This window comes from Homalodisca vitripennis, chromosome 6 (assembly GCF_021130785.1).
Source record: "Homalodisca vitripennis isolate AUS2020 chromosome 6, UT_GWSS_2.1, whole genome shotgun sequence".
NCBI classification, from domain to species: Eukaryota; Metazoa; Arthropoda; class Insecta; order Hemiptera; family Cicadellidae; genus Homalodisca; species Homalodisca vitripennis.
The window spans coordinates 107737826-107754928 of NC_060212.1; the positions used below are offsets into that span (position 1 = coordinate 107737826).

General features: G+C 35.5%; 1 protein-coding gene across 1 annotated transcript in view; it reads right to left on the reverse strand.

Moving 5' to 3' along the window:
• LOC124364701 (protein enabled) overlaps positions 1-15901 on the reverse strand; it is a 103325-nt gene extending 87424 nt beyond the window's left edge. The window contains exon 1 of the mRNA XM_046820387.1: positions 15705-15901. Coding sequence (XP_046676343.1) covers positions 15705-15709 — 5 coding nt within the window. The 5' untranslated portion in view covers positions 15710-15901. The remainder of the gene's footprint in view (positions 1-15704) is intronic.
• Between the last annotated feature and the right edge of the window lie 1202 nt (positions 15902-17103).

Genomic DNA, 17103 nt, shown 5'->3' on the forward strand with positions numbered 1-17103 from the left:
AGTCTTACAGAGTTGTCACGTACAAAATGCACAAGAAAATACTCAACAACCATTCATGTAAAAAAAAGGTTGCACACGCCCTCTACCACTTGATAAATACTCTCTCCATCAAGGATGCAAGGGGATTTCTTATAAGGGATGTGCCGAGGACAATGCGCTAAAATAGTCACCCATAATTAAGTCACCAGTGTGAACAAGGTCGAACCAATACAACGATTGTATCATCGGCACAAAATCGTGCCTGGACTACATGGTGTCTCTAGAGCGTCTCCGGTCACCGCACTACATCATAACTAGATGTGTCAAATGCCTGGTGAATATCTAAGCACCTTGCTCCTTCCGTTCGTTATAATACTTTATTAGCCCATAAGATGACAAAACAGATACATTTCTATAGACAGGGTTGTAAAACTGACAAGAGGATCGAACAAGGAAACTCTGGCCTACAATTGTGGTATTGCTATACATTCAGAGCAACATTAGAGGACCTCAAATACACACGTCACACGAGGTTGGAATGACATGCGGCACTAGTGTAGCCTCGCGCGCGGTGTGTACGGCACGTATCTTACTTGTGCGACTATAACGTAACTAATATATTCCCCAAACTATCATTATAAAACTACTAATAAAATCGTTTTAAGTTGACTCATCACTATTGTAAATAAATACATGTGAAGTAAGTGCCTCTATATCACAGCTATTTGCCGGATGTGATTAGTTTCACATCTTACAGGCAGGAGCATACACAAGCACACGCTCATACATCTCTACACATAGAACATTTATTCAATTTTATCACAGTTTAGGAATTAATACAAAAATTTAGTATTAAAATTACGACTTTTCCTGAGCAAGCTCCGAGTACCGGGGGGGGGGGGGGAGTTCGATTGGCATATTTTATCTTATATCTTATCGAGACTACATTTAAAACAGTTGTGATGAGTAACATATGCATTCTGCGACCTGATAAAAGCAACCCAGCATAATATCAATGACAGTCACTTCACTGATAGCGATAAGCATGCATCCGGGCGACACATTCTGCGCGTTTTGATTGTTAGTTTCGTTTTGAAATACAATATGGAATGGGTCTTCATCCAAAAATTCCCCCGTTGAAACAATCATGGAAGGATTAACAATTTGATTTCATGTGCATATATTTGTTCACAGGCGATTATTGAACTATTTTTGAAGTGAACTAATTATAAAATATTTTTTTAAATTTATTCAATACCAATTACAACGTGTTTATGTTGCCAAAAACTGAACTGATATAAGTGTAGTATATAGTAACATAAGATAAAGTTGAAGTCCATATGTTTTCCGTAGCCGAAACTCGTATCTTGGAAAGCAAATTTAAGGCTAATTCAGCGATTAAAACATACTTTTTACTCAGCAGTTATTCTCAATTTATTTTTTGGAACTTAAGTGCCCATGTGAAATTATCTATTAAAAGCCTATGTACGTAGAAGGGCTTTTACTGTTAAAGTAATTTATAAAAATGTTCTGTTCACGAAAGGCCTCACAAAAATAAAATTAAAAGTATTAAATATGGGTTTTTTTTGTGTTTAAATGTTATAAGTTAACTGTAGCCAATATAAGCTCCATCTTCAACGGTATGATTTGTTTATTAAATTTATTGCTGCATATTTCAAAGCCAAATTTTAAAACTCCGTTTTTGTATTTAGTACTTTTTAAACGAAATAAATTAATACACACATTGTTTAAGTTTTTGTTTGTTTGCTATAAAATGAAAATTTTCCAGCTTAAGTAATCTATTATTAACTATTTTTTCCATTTTCTCTATTAACATTGCGTAACATTCTTTCATCATAACTTTTAAACTAAGTCACATATTGAGATTATATCCCGTGCAGGTTTTAAAGAGTCTTTTGTAGTTTACATAAAAGTAATAAGTTTGAAAATGTATCTAGCATTGCTATCACGAAAGAAAGAATACTTTTGTCACTTATCACTTATCTATACCCCTCCCTAGGACGGTTCCCGCTGCTAGGTTAACTCATAGATGCCTACTTACTGTTCGTAATGGTTTCAGACTGAAGATTTCACATATAAGCTGATGCACGCATGAAACAAATTGAAATGTTTTATTAAGTTAAACAACGTTCAGAAATACACTTATCCCTCTTAACTCTTGTTCTGCCCATCCTCATGGGCTAATGGTCGGTGCAAAGATCTTATCAAACAGAATAAGGAGAATCTGTACAGTACAAATAAAAAGTGCGACAGTCACAAACAGGATTTGAACCTGCGCTATCTCCAACTCAGATCCAAAATACGACCGCTCAGCCATCACCTATCCCGACTATTGCCGACAACTAACGAAACGAAGAATCCGATTACTTAACTGGAAGAACTAACAAATAATGTTACACTAATGTGAGGAGAAAAACTCAGTTGCAACTTCCTTGAAAACAGAGACCTTCAGAGAGCAGCCGACTCTGTATCCTGGGCATCGCACTGTTCTGGCTGAAGAGAGTCCGCTGCAGTCTCACGAAAAACTCATAGCACCTGGTTCCAGTGGGCACTAGCAGGTTAATTCTCTCGAGTAGTTGTAAACAGTCGATGAGGGAGTTCAAGATCTTGTACAAAAACATGCATCCTGAATCCTTCTTTGAGCATACAGCGACACCAAGTTCATCTCCACTGCCATCTCTTCGATCGGAACATCTCTCAACAGTGGATCCTGTCGTACTCCCACGACCCTCACAAATTCCTCACTTGGAATGGTGACCATGCAACTGTCGAGAACTTCAGTATTTGCCTGACCAGGGAGCAGTATAAAATTTTGAGGGTTCTGCTGCTGGATATGCCTCTTGTGGTTCTGGTTACAAACTCCCAGAAGACGGCTGTCTAGGTTCACCACATAATCAATCTGTGCTCCTTGGGAGAGATCAGATGTTAGGAGTACACCATGGTCACTAATGATTGATTTTGCAAGTATGCTCTGCTACCAATCAAATTCGGGCGGTTGACGGTTGAAAAGTCCCATTACTTAACAAGAAGAACAGATAAATAACAACTTGAAGAACTGAAGTAACAACAATATCGTCGTGGAATTAATTATTGACTTTGCAAGTAGGCTCTGCTACCAATCAAAGTCGGGCGGTTGACAGTTGAAGAGTCCCATTACTTAACACGAAGAACAGATAAATAACAACTTGAAGAACTGAAGTAACGACAATATCGTCGTGGAATTACTTATTGACTTTGCAAGTATGCTCTGCTACCAATCAAAGTCGGGCGGCTGACGGTTGAAGAGGCTCGCTAACGGTTGGTAAACACGACTCGGTCGAAGTTGTAACTCGCCTAACAACACATCAAATTAAAGTAGTGCAATCACACAACTGTCTGTTTATGCTTTACACCAGATTATTGTATTCAACACACAAAAGGTTTTTATTAATAGGTCGTCCCACAGAAACAAAACAAGTTTCAATTGCCAGTCAGCGGATGACTATTCTAGTAGTCAAGTGTCAGGATATACTGTACTTAATAGAATTTAAATTACTGTTTCATTATGAGAAAAAAGTTAAAGCTCTCTTTTTTGCACTATCTAGTGATATTTAGCCATGTAATTATTGTACACAATTTATTTAATTATATAGTAAATCCGCTTTATTCATGTACATGTGAATAAATACTTTTCGTGAGTATAAATGTTAACGGGGCATTTAACCCCGATCCCTCGCTGATCCTCCTTCATGCTTGAAGGCTTGTCTCTTGTATCTGGAGATGTTTCCAGCTAGTCTGTCGACTTCTCGTTCCATACTTCAAGACTTGTCTCTTGTATCTGGAGAAGTTTCCAGCTAGTATGGCGACTTCTCATTCATACTTCAAGACTTGTCTCATGTATCTGGAAATGTTCCCAGCTAATCTGTCGACTTCTCGTCCATACTTGAAGGCTTGTCTCTTGTAATGTTCTCAGCTAGTCTGTCGACTTCTCGTCCATACTTCAAGGCTTGTCTCATGTATCTGGAGATGTTTCCAGCTAGTCTGTCGACTTCTCGTCCATACTTCAAGGCTTGTCTCTTGTATCATCTGGAGATGTTCTCAGCTAGTCTGTCGACTTCTCGTCCATACTCCAAGGCTTGTCTCTTGTATCATCTGGAGATGTTCTCAGCTAGTCTGTCGAATTCTCGTCCATACTTCAAGGCTTGTCTCTTGTAACTGGAGAAGTTTCCAGCTAGTATGGCGACTTCTCATTCATACTTCAAGACTTGTCTCATGTATCTGGAAATGTTCCCAGCTAGTCTGTCGACTTCTCGTCCATACTTCAAGGCTTGCCTCTTGTATCTGTAGATCCATACTTCAAGGCTTGTCTCATGTATCTGGAGATGTTTCCAGCTAGTCTGTCGACTTCTCGTCCATACTTCAAGGCTTGTCTCTTGTAATGTTCTCAGCTAGTCTGGTCGACTTCTCGTCCATACTTCAAGGCTTGTCTCTTGTATCATCTGGAGATGTTCTCAGCTAGTCTGTCGAATTCTCGTCCATACTTCAAGGCTTGTCTCTTGTATCTGGAGAAGTTTCCAGCTAGTATGGCGACTTCTCATTCATACTTCAAGACTTGTCTCATGTATCTGGAAATGATCCCAGCTAGTCTGTCGACTTCTCGTCCATACTTGAAGGCTTGTCTCTTGTATCTGTAGACCCATACCTCAAGGCTTGTCTAATGTATCTGGAGATGTTTCCAGCTAGTCTGTCGACTTCTAGTCCATACTTCAAGGCTTGTCTCTTGTATCTGTAGATCCATACCTCAAGGCTTGTCTAATGTATCTGGAGATGTTCTCAGCTAGTCTGTCGACTTCTCGTCCATACTTCAAGGCTTGTCTCTTGTATCTGGAGAAGTTTCCAGCTAGTCTGTCGACTTCTCGTCCATACTTCAAGGCTTGTCTCTTGTATCTGGAGAAGTTTCCAGCTAGTAAGGCGAGTTCTCCACCATACTTCAAGGCTTGTCTCTTGTATCTGGAGATGTTCTCTGCTAGTCTGTCGAATTCTCGTCCTTACTTCAAGGCTTGTCTGTTGTATCTGCAGAAGTTTCCAGCTAGTATGGCGACTTCTCATTCATACTTCAAGACTTGTCTCATGTATCTGGAAATGATCCCAGCTAGTCTGTCGACTTCTCGTCCATACTTGAAGGCTTGTCTCTTGTATCTGTAGACCCATACCTCAAGGCTTGTCTAATGTATCTGGAGATGTTTCCAGCTAGTCTGTCGACTTCTAGTCCATACTTCAAGGCTTGTCTCTTGTATCTGTAGATCCATACCTCAAGGCTTGTCTAATGTATCTGGAGATGTTCTCAGCTAGTCTGTCGACTTTTCGTCCATACTTCAAGACTGTATCTGGAAATGTTCCCAGCTAGTCTGTCGACTTCTCGTCCATACTTAACTGTAGATCCATACCTCAAGGCTTGTCTAATGTATCTGGAGATGTTTCCAGCTAGTCTGTCGACTTCTAGTCCATACTTGAAGGCTTGTCTCTTGTATCTGTAGATCCATACCTCAAGGCTTGTCTAATGTATCTGGAGATGTTTCCAGCTAGTCTGTCGACTTCTAGTCCATACTTCAAGGCTTGTCTCTTGTAATGTTCTCAGCTAGTCTGTCGACTTCTCGTCCATACTTCAAGGCTTGTCTCTTGTATCTGGAGAAGTTTCCAGCTAGTATGGCGAATTCTTGTCCATACTTGATGGCTTGTCTTTTGTATCTGTAGATCCATACTTCAAGGCTTGTCTCTTGTATCTGGAGATGTTTCCAGTTAGTCTGGCGACGCTACATAGGAGTTAACGAATGTTTTAAAGTGAGTATAAACAGAATAGACAAAAAAGTAAAGAACTTAAAAACATAATTTAGGCGTTAAAATGGATCTCTGTGTGCCAAGAAGAAAAGTGACAGTTTGCCATATAAGCCATCACAGTTTGGCACCATCTTCTAATCGTAGGTTCGATGGTACGTTTTTACCATAGTGCGGACTATCTTAAAAGAAATTTGCGGGTCCACATCGTCTCTACCTTGGTGTATTAGCCTCATTGTTTAGGACGATAAAGCACGCACATGCTGAAACCATGTGATCTTCAATCACCACATCGACAAACACTGGCTGGCTCGTACGGACGGAAAACAAGTTGGAAACTTGAATCAAAAATTGTGTCGGCAGACAATCAGCAGACCAATACCGGCAGACAGTCTGTATGTACAGTCATCTTAAACTATGTGCCATAGCTCTACATTTTGTTTGCAGATAAAGAGTAATATTTATAATTTATTTTATCTCGCTATTTCAATACAAACTCTAAATCACTTTTCAAGAATTTAAAAATAGATTATACTACATTAGATATATTATTGTAATTAGCTGTGTTGATTTAGTGGTTACCGTTACGAATACTCGTTGTTTGGACCTAAGGCTGCGCTAGTCCAACACTGTGGTTATCTACTTTCCCTAATTAAACATAGCTGCAGTTACGTAATGCTGCTGCCTCGGCCAAGATGTAAGGAATATTTTTCAATTACTAAACTACTAAATATTCTACATTCACGAAAATTGTATTGTTCGAAATGAACACTAACCATAAACTCAACTGAAGAGAAAGGTTATAATGGCAGATGAGAAAATCGTAATTACGATAAACTATACATTAATAACTTAGTTGTAAAACCGAATTATACAAACGTAAAACCTCCTTGAAGCACTTCATTGTTTGTTTCCAATTTAAATTCGTTACAATTTTATTGAGACACAAAGTTAATAAGCGTCAATGCAGCAAATGTCATGTAACATTTTAGATCAGTGGCGTTTGTAAATGCTAAATGCTAGATAATGGCAACTCTGTCCTCTGTTACTGTTTCCAGTAAATGCGGAGAAGAAATTTAGCGCTCGCGGCTGCGATTGTGATTCTCCTATGAGACATATCATTTTCCTCTCTACTTCAATCTCCAACGCGATGCTAGATCAAGAGTAATACTTTTTATTGAATACTTTATAATCCGGACACGTTGGATCTCATAAAGTGGGCTGTTCACGAAAAGATCAATTATTGAAGATAAACGAATAGTGATGCCTCTGTCCCGCACACCGTCGCAACCTTCCATTTCAAAACCATCCACAAGCAAGAGAAACAAAGACAGTACAAAATCCACGCACGTCGTTTGCGCTTGTCTAGTTTCTGCATGACAGAAAATACTACATGTAGCTGGTAGACGAAATACTACGCAAAAACTACATGTATCAAGGGTTTTTTTTATCTTTACCGACTCTGAATGGATAGCAGAAGTTTTGCTAAATGTAGAACATGTTATATGTAGGACTTTTAAAACTGAGACTCTCTACTTGTAGAAACTGTTATATAACTTGTTGCAGATGTAACGTTCAGCAGGTTTTGCTACAGTGTGCAAACCCGCCTCAAGGTCGGCAACCGACCTCAGGCGAGAAATGGCGGAAGGAAGAAGTGCACAAGCAGTTAGGTCACGGTTAAGGCATTCGAACGGTACACGTGAAACGAAATGGTTTCCGTAAAGGGAGAGTAAAGCACCACGAGTAGCGAGTCGGTTACAAATCACTTCATAGCAGTTTACTACACACTCTCAAGAACTGACAGGTCGAACGAACGACGATAAAGAGCCGTCATTCCTGTATCGGACGGTCGATATCGATAAACGGCCTCTTCTCTAATCATCAATCTACCCTCCAGTCCACAATTACCGGGCAGACTCCGCGCTGCCACCCCAACAGCCACGGTGTTGGGCAGGCCAGGCTCGCTCGCCCTCTATTGCGTGGCAACCCCAGCTCCCTCCCTAAATTTATTACCCTGGAGTTTACTTATTTGAATGTTGCCGCTGCCAGACTACGACGTCTCAAAGCGAGGGCGTGGTTTGCCGAATCGCGTACCCATATCTCCATTGGAAAATAATCCGTTTTCACAACGGACCCGCATTAAAAATATAACTAAATATTATTGCTACTATTCTTAAAGATTTTCTTATTACCTATTTTATTTATTGTTTCGTTATAATGTATTTTATATATACAATATTTAAATATTACTGTTATCTTAAAAACAATAACTTCATCTTCCTTGTACAATAATTGATGTGTTGGGGGAGGGGAGAGGAATACGGAAATCAATAAATTAAGACATGTGCAACTTCCGACTGACTCATGTTAATACAAAGGTGGTATTTAACTTATAAACAGGATAGGTGTATGTCACACCTATTGTAGAGTAACAGACTTCACTGAAGTCACATGCAAAATTTGAGTCTATAACTCAGTGTATTCTTGAGAAGTCCTGTGGACAGACAGACAAAAAATTTTTACAGCTCCAGGCAGAGAGAAGGGAGATTTTTCCAGCCTACTGAGTAGTAGGCTTCAATAACGCTCAGTCACGTCTCATGGATGCACATCATTGAAATCATTCTTGTCTAGAAACAACGCTTCATGCAAACAATGTTATTCTTGTCTAGAAACGCTTCATGCAAACACTGAAGCTTACATATGAAATCCTACTTGAGATATTCTGCGAATAGTTAGTTAAGTTATGTAAACGCTCACTCAAACCCCATTAAGAGGTACCACTATCATAAAACACAAATTTGCCTATGTAGACATGAAGCTCCATGCAAAATTTTAAGTCCATGAACCTTTCAACCTAATTATGTGTAACTGTGTTGCAAGTTAAAATTTCAAATTCTACAATTTAATTAAAATTGATTTAATGTACGATTTGATTACTATACTGGTTACCTATAAGACTAACATAAAAACGGTCACAATGCTCAGCCAAATCCCATGGAGTTACATGCACCCTTATAGAAACGAAGCTTCACACAAAATTTCAAGCCACTTTGTTCTAGAGGTATCTTGCAAACAGACAGAAACAAACTTTTTCCAGCCCCTAGGCTTTTCTAACACTCAACCAATTAAGCATAACTGTATATCTTGGAAGGTTACAGTATATCCTATAACATAGACTTATTAAATATTGTTTGGCCATCACTTAGCTATTTTTCTCCATTCCAGCGTTTCCGCCCTCAAAACAAAAATCACAATAAACAGTTGTTTTTAATGCTCAACCAAATAAATAACTGCCTTTTAAATAAATAATTAAAAATAAAATAAATATGACCCGCCCACTAACCAAATTGAAAATCATTCCTATAGCAATCATCATTCATTGCTTGGTTGTGGTAGCTCAACTTTGATTTTAAAAAACAGTACCAGCAACATAAATGGGAACTTGGCAGCGGCTTAACTGTATTGCAGGAGACAAAACTCCCCAAATGTCACAAAATCATAAATATATAGCTACAGCAATTTAACTTGATTGAAATACATCAATTATATGATTTAGTATTGGGTTTATCTAATGTATTTAAATTTAGTTGTATTAAGATTTCTTTCATCCCCTTTCTGATACTTGGTTTTCTCTGTGGGCATAATATTAGCATCTACGGTATATTGGGGACAGAACCATCCTCAGTGACTGGTTACCTAATACTTAACCTCATCCGTGGGTACATTATTAGCATCAACAATATATTGGGAACAGAACCATCCTCAGTGACTGGTTACCTAATACTTGACCTCCTCTGTGGGTACATTATTAGCATCAACAATATATTGGGGACAGAACCATCTTCAGTGACTGGTTACCTAATACTTGACCTCCTCTGTGGGTACATTATTAGCATCAACAATATATTGGGGACAGAACCATCCTCAGTGACTGGTTACCTAATACTGGACCTCCTCTGTGGGTACATTATTAGTATCAACAATATATTGGGGACAGAACCATCCTCAGTGACTGGTTACCTAATACTGGACCTCCTCTGTGGGTACATTATTAGTATCAACAATATATTGGGGACAGAACCATCCTCAGTGACTGGTTACCTAATACTGGACCTCCTCTGTGGGTACATTATTAGTATCAACAATATATTGGGGACAGAACCATCCTCAGTGACTGGTTACCTAATACTTGTCCTCCTTTGTGGGTACAGTATTAGCATCTACGGTACACTGGGTACAGAACCATCCTCAGTGATTGGTTATCTTACATTTGGCCACCTCCGTGTTATACAAACCACTCACTACTCCAAAACGTAAGAAAGGTTTATAATATTTTAGGCTTCAGGAGAAAAATGTCCTTCTAGCAACCATAAAGAGAGCAACTTACAAGAGATTTAAAACAAAGTCTTTTTTTAGTTAAACAAACTTTACATATATCTATTTTTAAGGAAATAACATACAACAGTTATAATGTCGGTTACATATACCTAAAGTTAGATATAATAATAGCTATTGATTTGTAAAACAGTTTTCCAATACTTAAATCCACTCTCAAATAGATACTTCATATAAGTAGACATTCGGACATACAGCACCTTTGTGGACCTACCTCATATTTATAATAAAGAATGATTGAATAAAAAATCTTTATGTGAACTAAAGGAGGTTCCCATTATTTTGTACGTACTGTAAACAAGTAATATTAACAGCATTTAAAATATTCTGTGAGGAATATATGATTAAATTTATCTAACACATTTATAAAATTTAAAAAAAATTTAAATTTAATTATAAGTCATTGTTTTTTGTAGATATTCTTTTCAGCTATCTTTGGATGCAATAAATGTTTTATTTTTTCTACTTTTTTTAAACATCAATAATTAAGTTTTTGAGTATTTTTGTTTTGTTTTAAAGACATGGTACAAATTTTATAAAAACAACTTGTATCTTAACAAATATATTTGTAAGGGTTTAATTATATAGCCTGCCTGCCTGCACAGGGAAAATTTGTTTGCCATTATTACTACTGCTACTAGTCCTATGACCAGGATAGAGATCAAAGTCTTGTAAACAGAACAAAGATGTACTAGTCTAGACATGACGAAATGTTTTAGCTGATAGTAATGTTTGATGTAACACTTCTTATCTTTATACTCATACCACCCAAGAACGTGAGTCTCCACTATGATAATGCTCGAATAACAATACAAATTTATAACCACACATTTCCTGGATCATTTATATTATGCTTCAACATAACAAACTATAACTACTTAAGTAAAAAAAATTGTAAATGGGATAACTCACTGAATGATACCTCAAATTAAAGATCTTAACAAGACTAAACTAATGACATAACGAAATTCAATTACTGCTTTGTTTATGGGGGTCACTCAAAATTTTGAGACACTAGCAGACAGTGCATACTATGATAATCTTATATTTATTATCTGATTGCCCAAGTGCCGATTAGTATCCAACACCAATATAGGTTCTTTAATGTACCTGTGTAGTCTGTTCTGAAAGATCAATTTTCGTGAATTCAAGAAGTTTTTGAGATAGCATTTTCGGGCTATGATTGCCTATAATTTAGAAACCAATCTGTCTCAAGAGGAGTCTGTCGAATATCTCAACATTGGCATTGGTTCTGAAGCACTATTTCGTACTTCTACTGTTTTAGAAGGTATTCAAAATTTCAAGATGATGAATGTTCAGAATTTTCACAATCCGCCATCACTTCAGCTAAGAGAACAGACACTGCACTTATACTGTATACTGTAATTATTACGGCTTCCCTTATTAAATCCACAGCAGTGCAAATAGTCTTGCATGACATTTTAAAATTCGGGTAAATTGTTTCTCAATGGGTAGACCTCACAATTTGACACATGACCAATAAGCTGATGAGAGTGTATAAGAGTCAGCCAGTAAACTCTCCAACTGATTAATAATGGTGATTAGATTATTTTTCCAAAATTGTCAGCAGTGACATGTGTCCTGGTGTAACTAATTTTTCAGATATTAAATGACTGACATCCAATGTCTTGTAAGGTGTATCAGGAACGGCGCATGCTATTCTGATACCATGAGCAAAATGCCCTTATGCAATACAAACAATAGATAGCGGATAGATTACTTTGCATGGTTAATTTCATGTAACATATTAATTTACTTATTACTAGGGTATATCTTTCTTTTCAATTGGTACTAAAAACATTTACTTTGATAAATATTTTGAAATAGTAAAAAAATGGAAGTTGATACAATAATTGTACATAACGAATTAAGTGATATACTATTAACTAATCACTGTTAATTCGTAAAATGTTGAGGAATATTTATTGATTAAATACCTTTTAGTAAATATGAACACGTTGCCAATTATTATTAGCTAAGATCTACTATTCTTATACCTGTAACTCAAATAAATAAATTAATAATTTAATTTTAACCTGTGTCCATCATATTTTGTGAAATGCACACCTGTTTTGTGAGGTTTTGTAGTATGTTGTTTTAAAATTTATAATAAATTTAAATCGTAACTTAAATATAAAGTGTTATATAACTTTTGGCTGTGTAACTATGAAGTAAAAAAAAACTAATTTCTTACTCTATACATAAAAAAATTAAAAATTGCAAAAAAGTATGCACATGTATTTGAAATATTACACATATCAAAAATTCAAAATAGCCGAAATGTAGGAAATTGTGTCCTGAAGACTGAAATGTATACTGTTGGACAGTTTATATTAACCCTACAACTAGCAGTTGAATCGAACAGCAACAGCGAGTGTACTATGTGAACTATCTGCACATGAAAGACATCAAGTATGGATGGTTGTGTACACTAAGGCACTACTCTCAAACTCGGGAGTTAGCGTTCGAGTCGCAGGTTTAATTCCCAACACCTGACACTAGGGATTTTGCGGTTAAGTTAGTACTTAAATATGTATGATAGCATTATCTGCTATTTGGATACATGTTAGTAGTTTCACTAAAGAGCTGTACGAGTACAATCGTATCGTAAACAGGCCCAGTGCGATTAAGATCCCTTCAGTTGATAATGCCAGTCAATAAAGTTTTAAGGGGCAGAATATGATAAGTGGACCCAATTTTTAAATCCCCTAATACTGTATAATCATTGATACTGAATATACTGGAATAACTATCAACTGATAATAAGATATTTAAAATACATAATAAAAAAAAATTATAGATTTGAAATTCTAAGTATTAATTTAATTTAATGAAACCATAACAAAAACACATAAACTAACAGTTAGGACTGGAAATTAGAACATTTAGTGAAACTATTTAATATTTATCTATGGCAAACACCATTTTCCAATATTCCCTTTTTACAACATGTTCCCACCTGGGCAGCAATACCAAACAATACAATATCTTTCAATGCTACAGTATTTTGTTTAGTGTTCTTAAGTTAACTATTATTTTTATTTAGTAACTTTTAAATAACATATAGTCTAGCTTTACATCCTGAAAATGTGTTTATAGTTGATACAGATGGTTTAATTTCTCAAATGAATCAGTATTGTTAGATTAATATAGATGGTTCTAATCAAGCAATATTGTTTGCTAATATTTATGAAAAAATCGGGTTATTGTATGCTACCCATTTAAAGAACTAAGTTATTCCAAATTGGTTATTAGGTAGGCTAAGTTAAACGATTCCAATTTTCAATGATGAATTTTCACCACCAAAAAGTGATATGAGCCTAAACACACAACAAATCGTACTTTTTACAGATTGCCACAAATTTTGGAATTCGGTAATATGTTTGTATTTAATAATATTAGCAGCTTTCGAGCTTATCTTATCTCTTTTAATATATTTTCTCTCATTCCTATATATTACAAGTTCTATTTCGCATGATATTCTTGTTTTCCATTTAAAGTTTTGGTATTTATTTACAATACCGTGACGATGAAAAATGGACTTTTTTTCATGGGTTGGGCATTTATAGCCAAGTATTATTATCACAGGTGCATATAAACTGGGGGGAAAGTATATTATTGTATTATATTGATGCCTTTCGGGCATTATTGCGTTAAAAATGGAAAATAACCGACAAAAATTTTGTCGAACAACACTTGGAGGGTTAAGGATCAGGGGCATCACGTGATCTGGGATTCGACTTTTGCAAGCTCGAGTTAATTTTTTTTTCTAAAAGAGCAAGCAGTGCGCAGCACTGCGCAGCGGGCAGGCATCGTTGACAGAATTAACGTACTTGTCAGCATCATTTCAGTAAAATTGCCAGAGATACTGTCAAAAACAGAGTTTTCAAAAAATCGTAACTCCTTTGATTTTCGTTGCCGACGAATTGTTTCTTCACTATTGTTTTCAGGAAAAATTGTAGTTTTCAGGGGAAAAAAATGAACATACCTTTCCATGGTCACGTTATTGTAAATTGATACCAAAGTTTTTTTACTAGAAACTTACCAAAACCAAAAGAGCCAGGTTATAATCATTCTGCACGGTTTAGCTCCTTGGGTGACCATGCTTATCATATGTTCAGATATTATCACACCCCTAATAAGCAGTTATCTATAGAAGACAGTCTAATTGGGTATAAGAAACATATTCAATTGTTACCGAACAATCAATACCATAAATGGGGTATTATAAAAATATGGATTATCTGCGATGCCAAAAAACCTAATATTGATTAGGCTTTAGCTGCTACAGAGTACTAAAAGAAAATTATAATTCTGATGAAAAAAGTGGACTTGATTACAATGAGGTTATAAAATTGTTGGAAATATGTTATTAACACTTGAATAAGGGTCTTCATGTCTTTGTTGACAACTTTTTTACAACTATACCACTTGCTAAGTTCATGTACTCAGAATCGAATCACAGCTTTGATTGAATATGTTTATCTTATAGCATAGCCAAAGACAAAAATAAAAAACATTATTGTGCTAGCATCAATAGTAATGTTTTTGGAATGATTTACGAGAAGTATTACAAAAACAATGATTTAGGTGACTGCGATTTGCGCCAAGCGCCCGACGGGTAAAGTCATGATAGCAGTTTTCAGAATTTTTGTATACCTAATATTTCCCATTAAAGAAAAGGCACAAAATATTTTTTTAAAGTAAGCATCGGCAAATAGCTTTAAGGCAAATAAAAACTGTAATATCTGACATGTTAACAAGTTTAAAAATCCCTTGGTTTGAAATCATTTGATTTCAAATCAGAGAAATTACCCCATCCTCTGACTACACATATTGATTTATAAAGTTTAGTGGGAGAAGATGAGGAACATTCTATTCAGATAGATACATAAATGATACGTGTTTTAATTTATCGCCTACCTTACGACAAATGTGTCTGAACTATAAATGTACAGTAACGTTATGTGCGTAATATATGTCCTACAAACATTTTTAAAAGGGAATTAATAATTTTAGGTGTAAAATGTTTTTATAGATACATAGAAAGATACTTTCCATTAATTCATATAAAAAGCCATCACTACCATAGCCAATTTCTCAGAGTTCTAGTGGGCAGCCACACCTATCTTTTTAATTCATTAATAGCATTTTTTTAATGAAGAGTTATGTTTACTTAGTGTGATTTAAAACTCATTAACGTATTATTCCATTGTAAATAATTGTTTCTGGTAGGCTATATACAGTAACCAAATAGATACACTACACCAAACTTATGGAAATTTAAAATGTCACAGGGTTTTATTCAGTGTTTCACGACAATTTATAGACAATATCATTTGTTTACTTAATATGCTATTTTTATCTTATCAGACTAATCAACTTATTTAGGTCCACATAGGACTAACTATGTTCAAACTCTCATATTCTTAATACAATTTCTAAGCCTATCTTCAGCCTTAAAAATAACTTACCTCATTTCGGATGCACTTATGTGTCTCCAACCGTTAGTATCCTAAAAATGCACATCCGTAAAGCATCCGGGGCATTTATCCGTTTCACAATACACACACTTATTTTATAATAAGCACATAGAACAACAACAAATGTCAACCGCTCAACAACGAGTACTTACAACGCCATTTTACCAAGACGTCGATTCTGGTTTCAGGTCTGCCAACAAAACATATTCTCTTAAGATATTGTTGAATAATGTAAGTATGTTGGCAACGTTTCCAAAAGACTTTTTAAAAGCATACTATATAAAATAAAATTACGTAACAGTAAAAATATTAAATCACATTATAAAAGAGTGATTTATATCAAATTGAATTTAATAACAAAAACTACTTTATGTAGGATGCACCACCTAGGTTTGACCTGTGGACTCAGCTAGCTTGGCTTTGAACCCGGTTATGAAATATCATTGGTTTTTTTTTATTTCTATAGAATATTTAAAGTCGATTTTTGCTAAAAAAACCACCCAACCAAAAGGTGTTCGGAGTAATTACACATACAATAGATTTGATCCCAGGACTTCATTATCTTGTGTCATATGTTGCTAAAATACCATCATTGGCTAACATTTATCATATATGACGTTCTTTCTGTACCAATTTGTGTCAATACATCCATATACAAGGTATCTATCTATAACACTTGTGTAGAAAACGGTTTTAGCCTGGTTGTCCTCCGTGGCTCCGAATCTGGTTATATATAATTCAAGACATTTTACTGACCATACACACTACATGCAATGAGTCTCGTCGAATGAAGAATACAACAATAAAAATTATTGTAAGGTGCAATATGCTAATTAGTCTGGATAAAGCCAATTCGCATTCAAAGTATTTACTACTGTGAGATGAATTGTTAATAAATTCATTATCACTATAAAACATATATAATTTTTGAGATTAATCAATGAGTATGGTTAAAAAATTACATTGAATAAATAAGTAAATAAATATGAAGTCAAAAATAGGTCAAAAGAGTAACAAATAGTAATAAATAGACAATATATCACACAAAGATCTAAAAACAGTTAGTTTACACATGCCAGTTATTAAAATGTAATAAAAAGTAATCAGTAGAATAAATAGGGTTGCTAACCAGAAAGTGTTTTACTGACTGTTTAAATCCGCCCTAAGGTAATTTTCTTGTGCCTACTAGAAGAACATTGTAAAGTTTTAGTCCCATGACCTCAAAGCTCTTCAGTGTTTTTGAATATTTATTATATTTAATAAATAGGTTATTACCCTTCATGGTGGTATGAGGTCATGGGTTATCATTTATCCTATATAATGTTGATTTTGGCTAAAATCCATCCAACTTAAAGTCACCTAGCCTAGTTGTTTATAAAATAGTTTACAC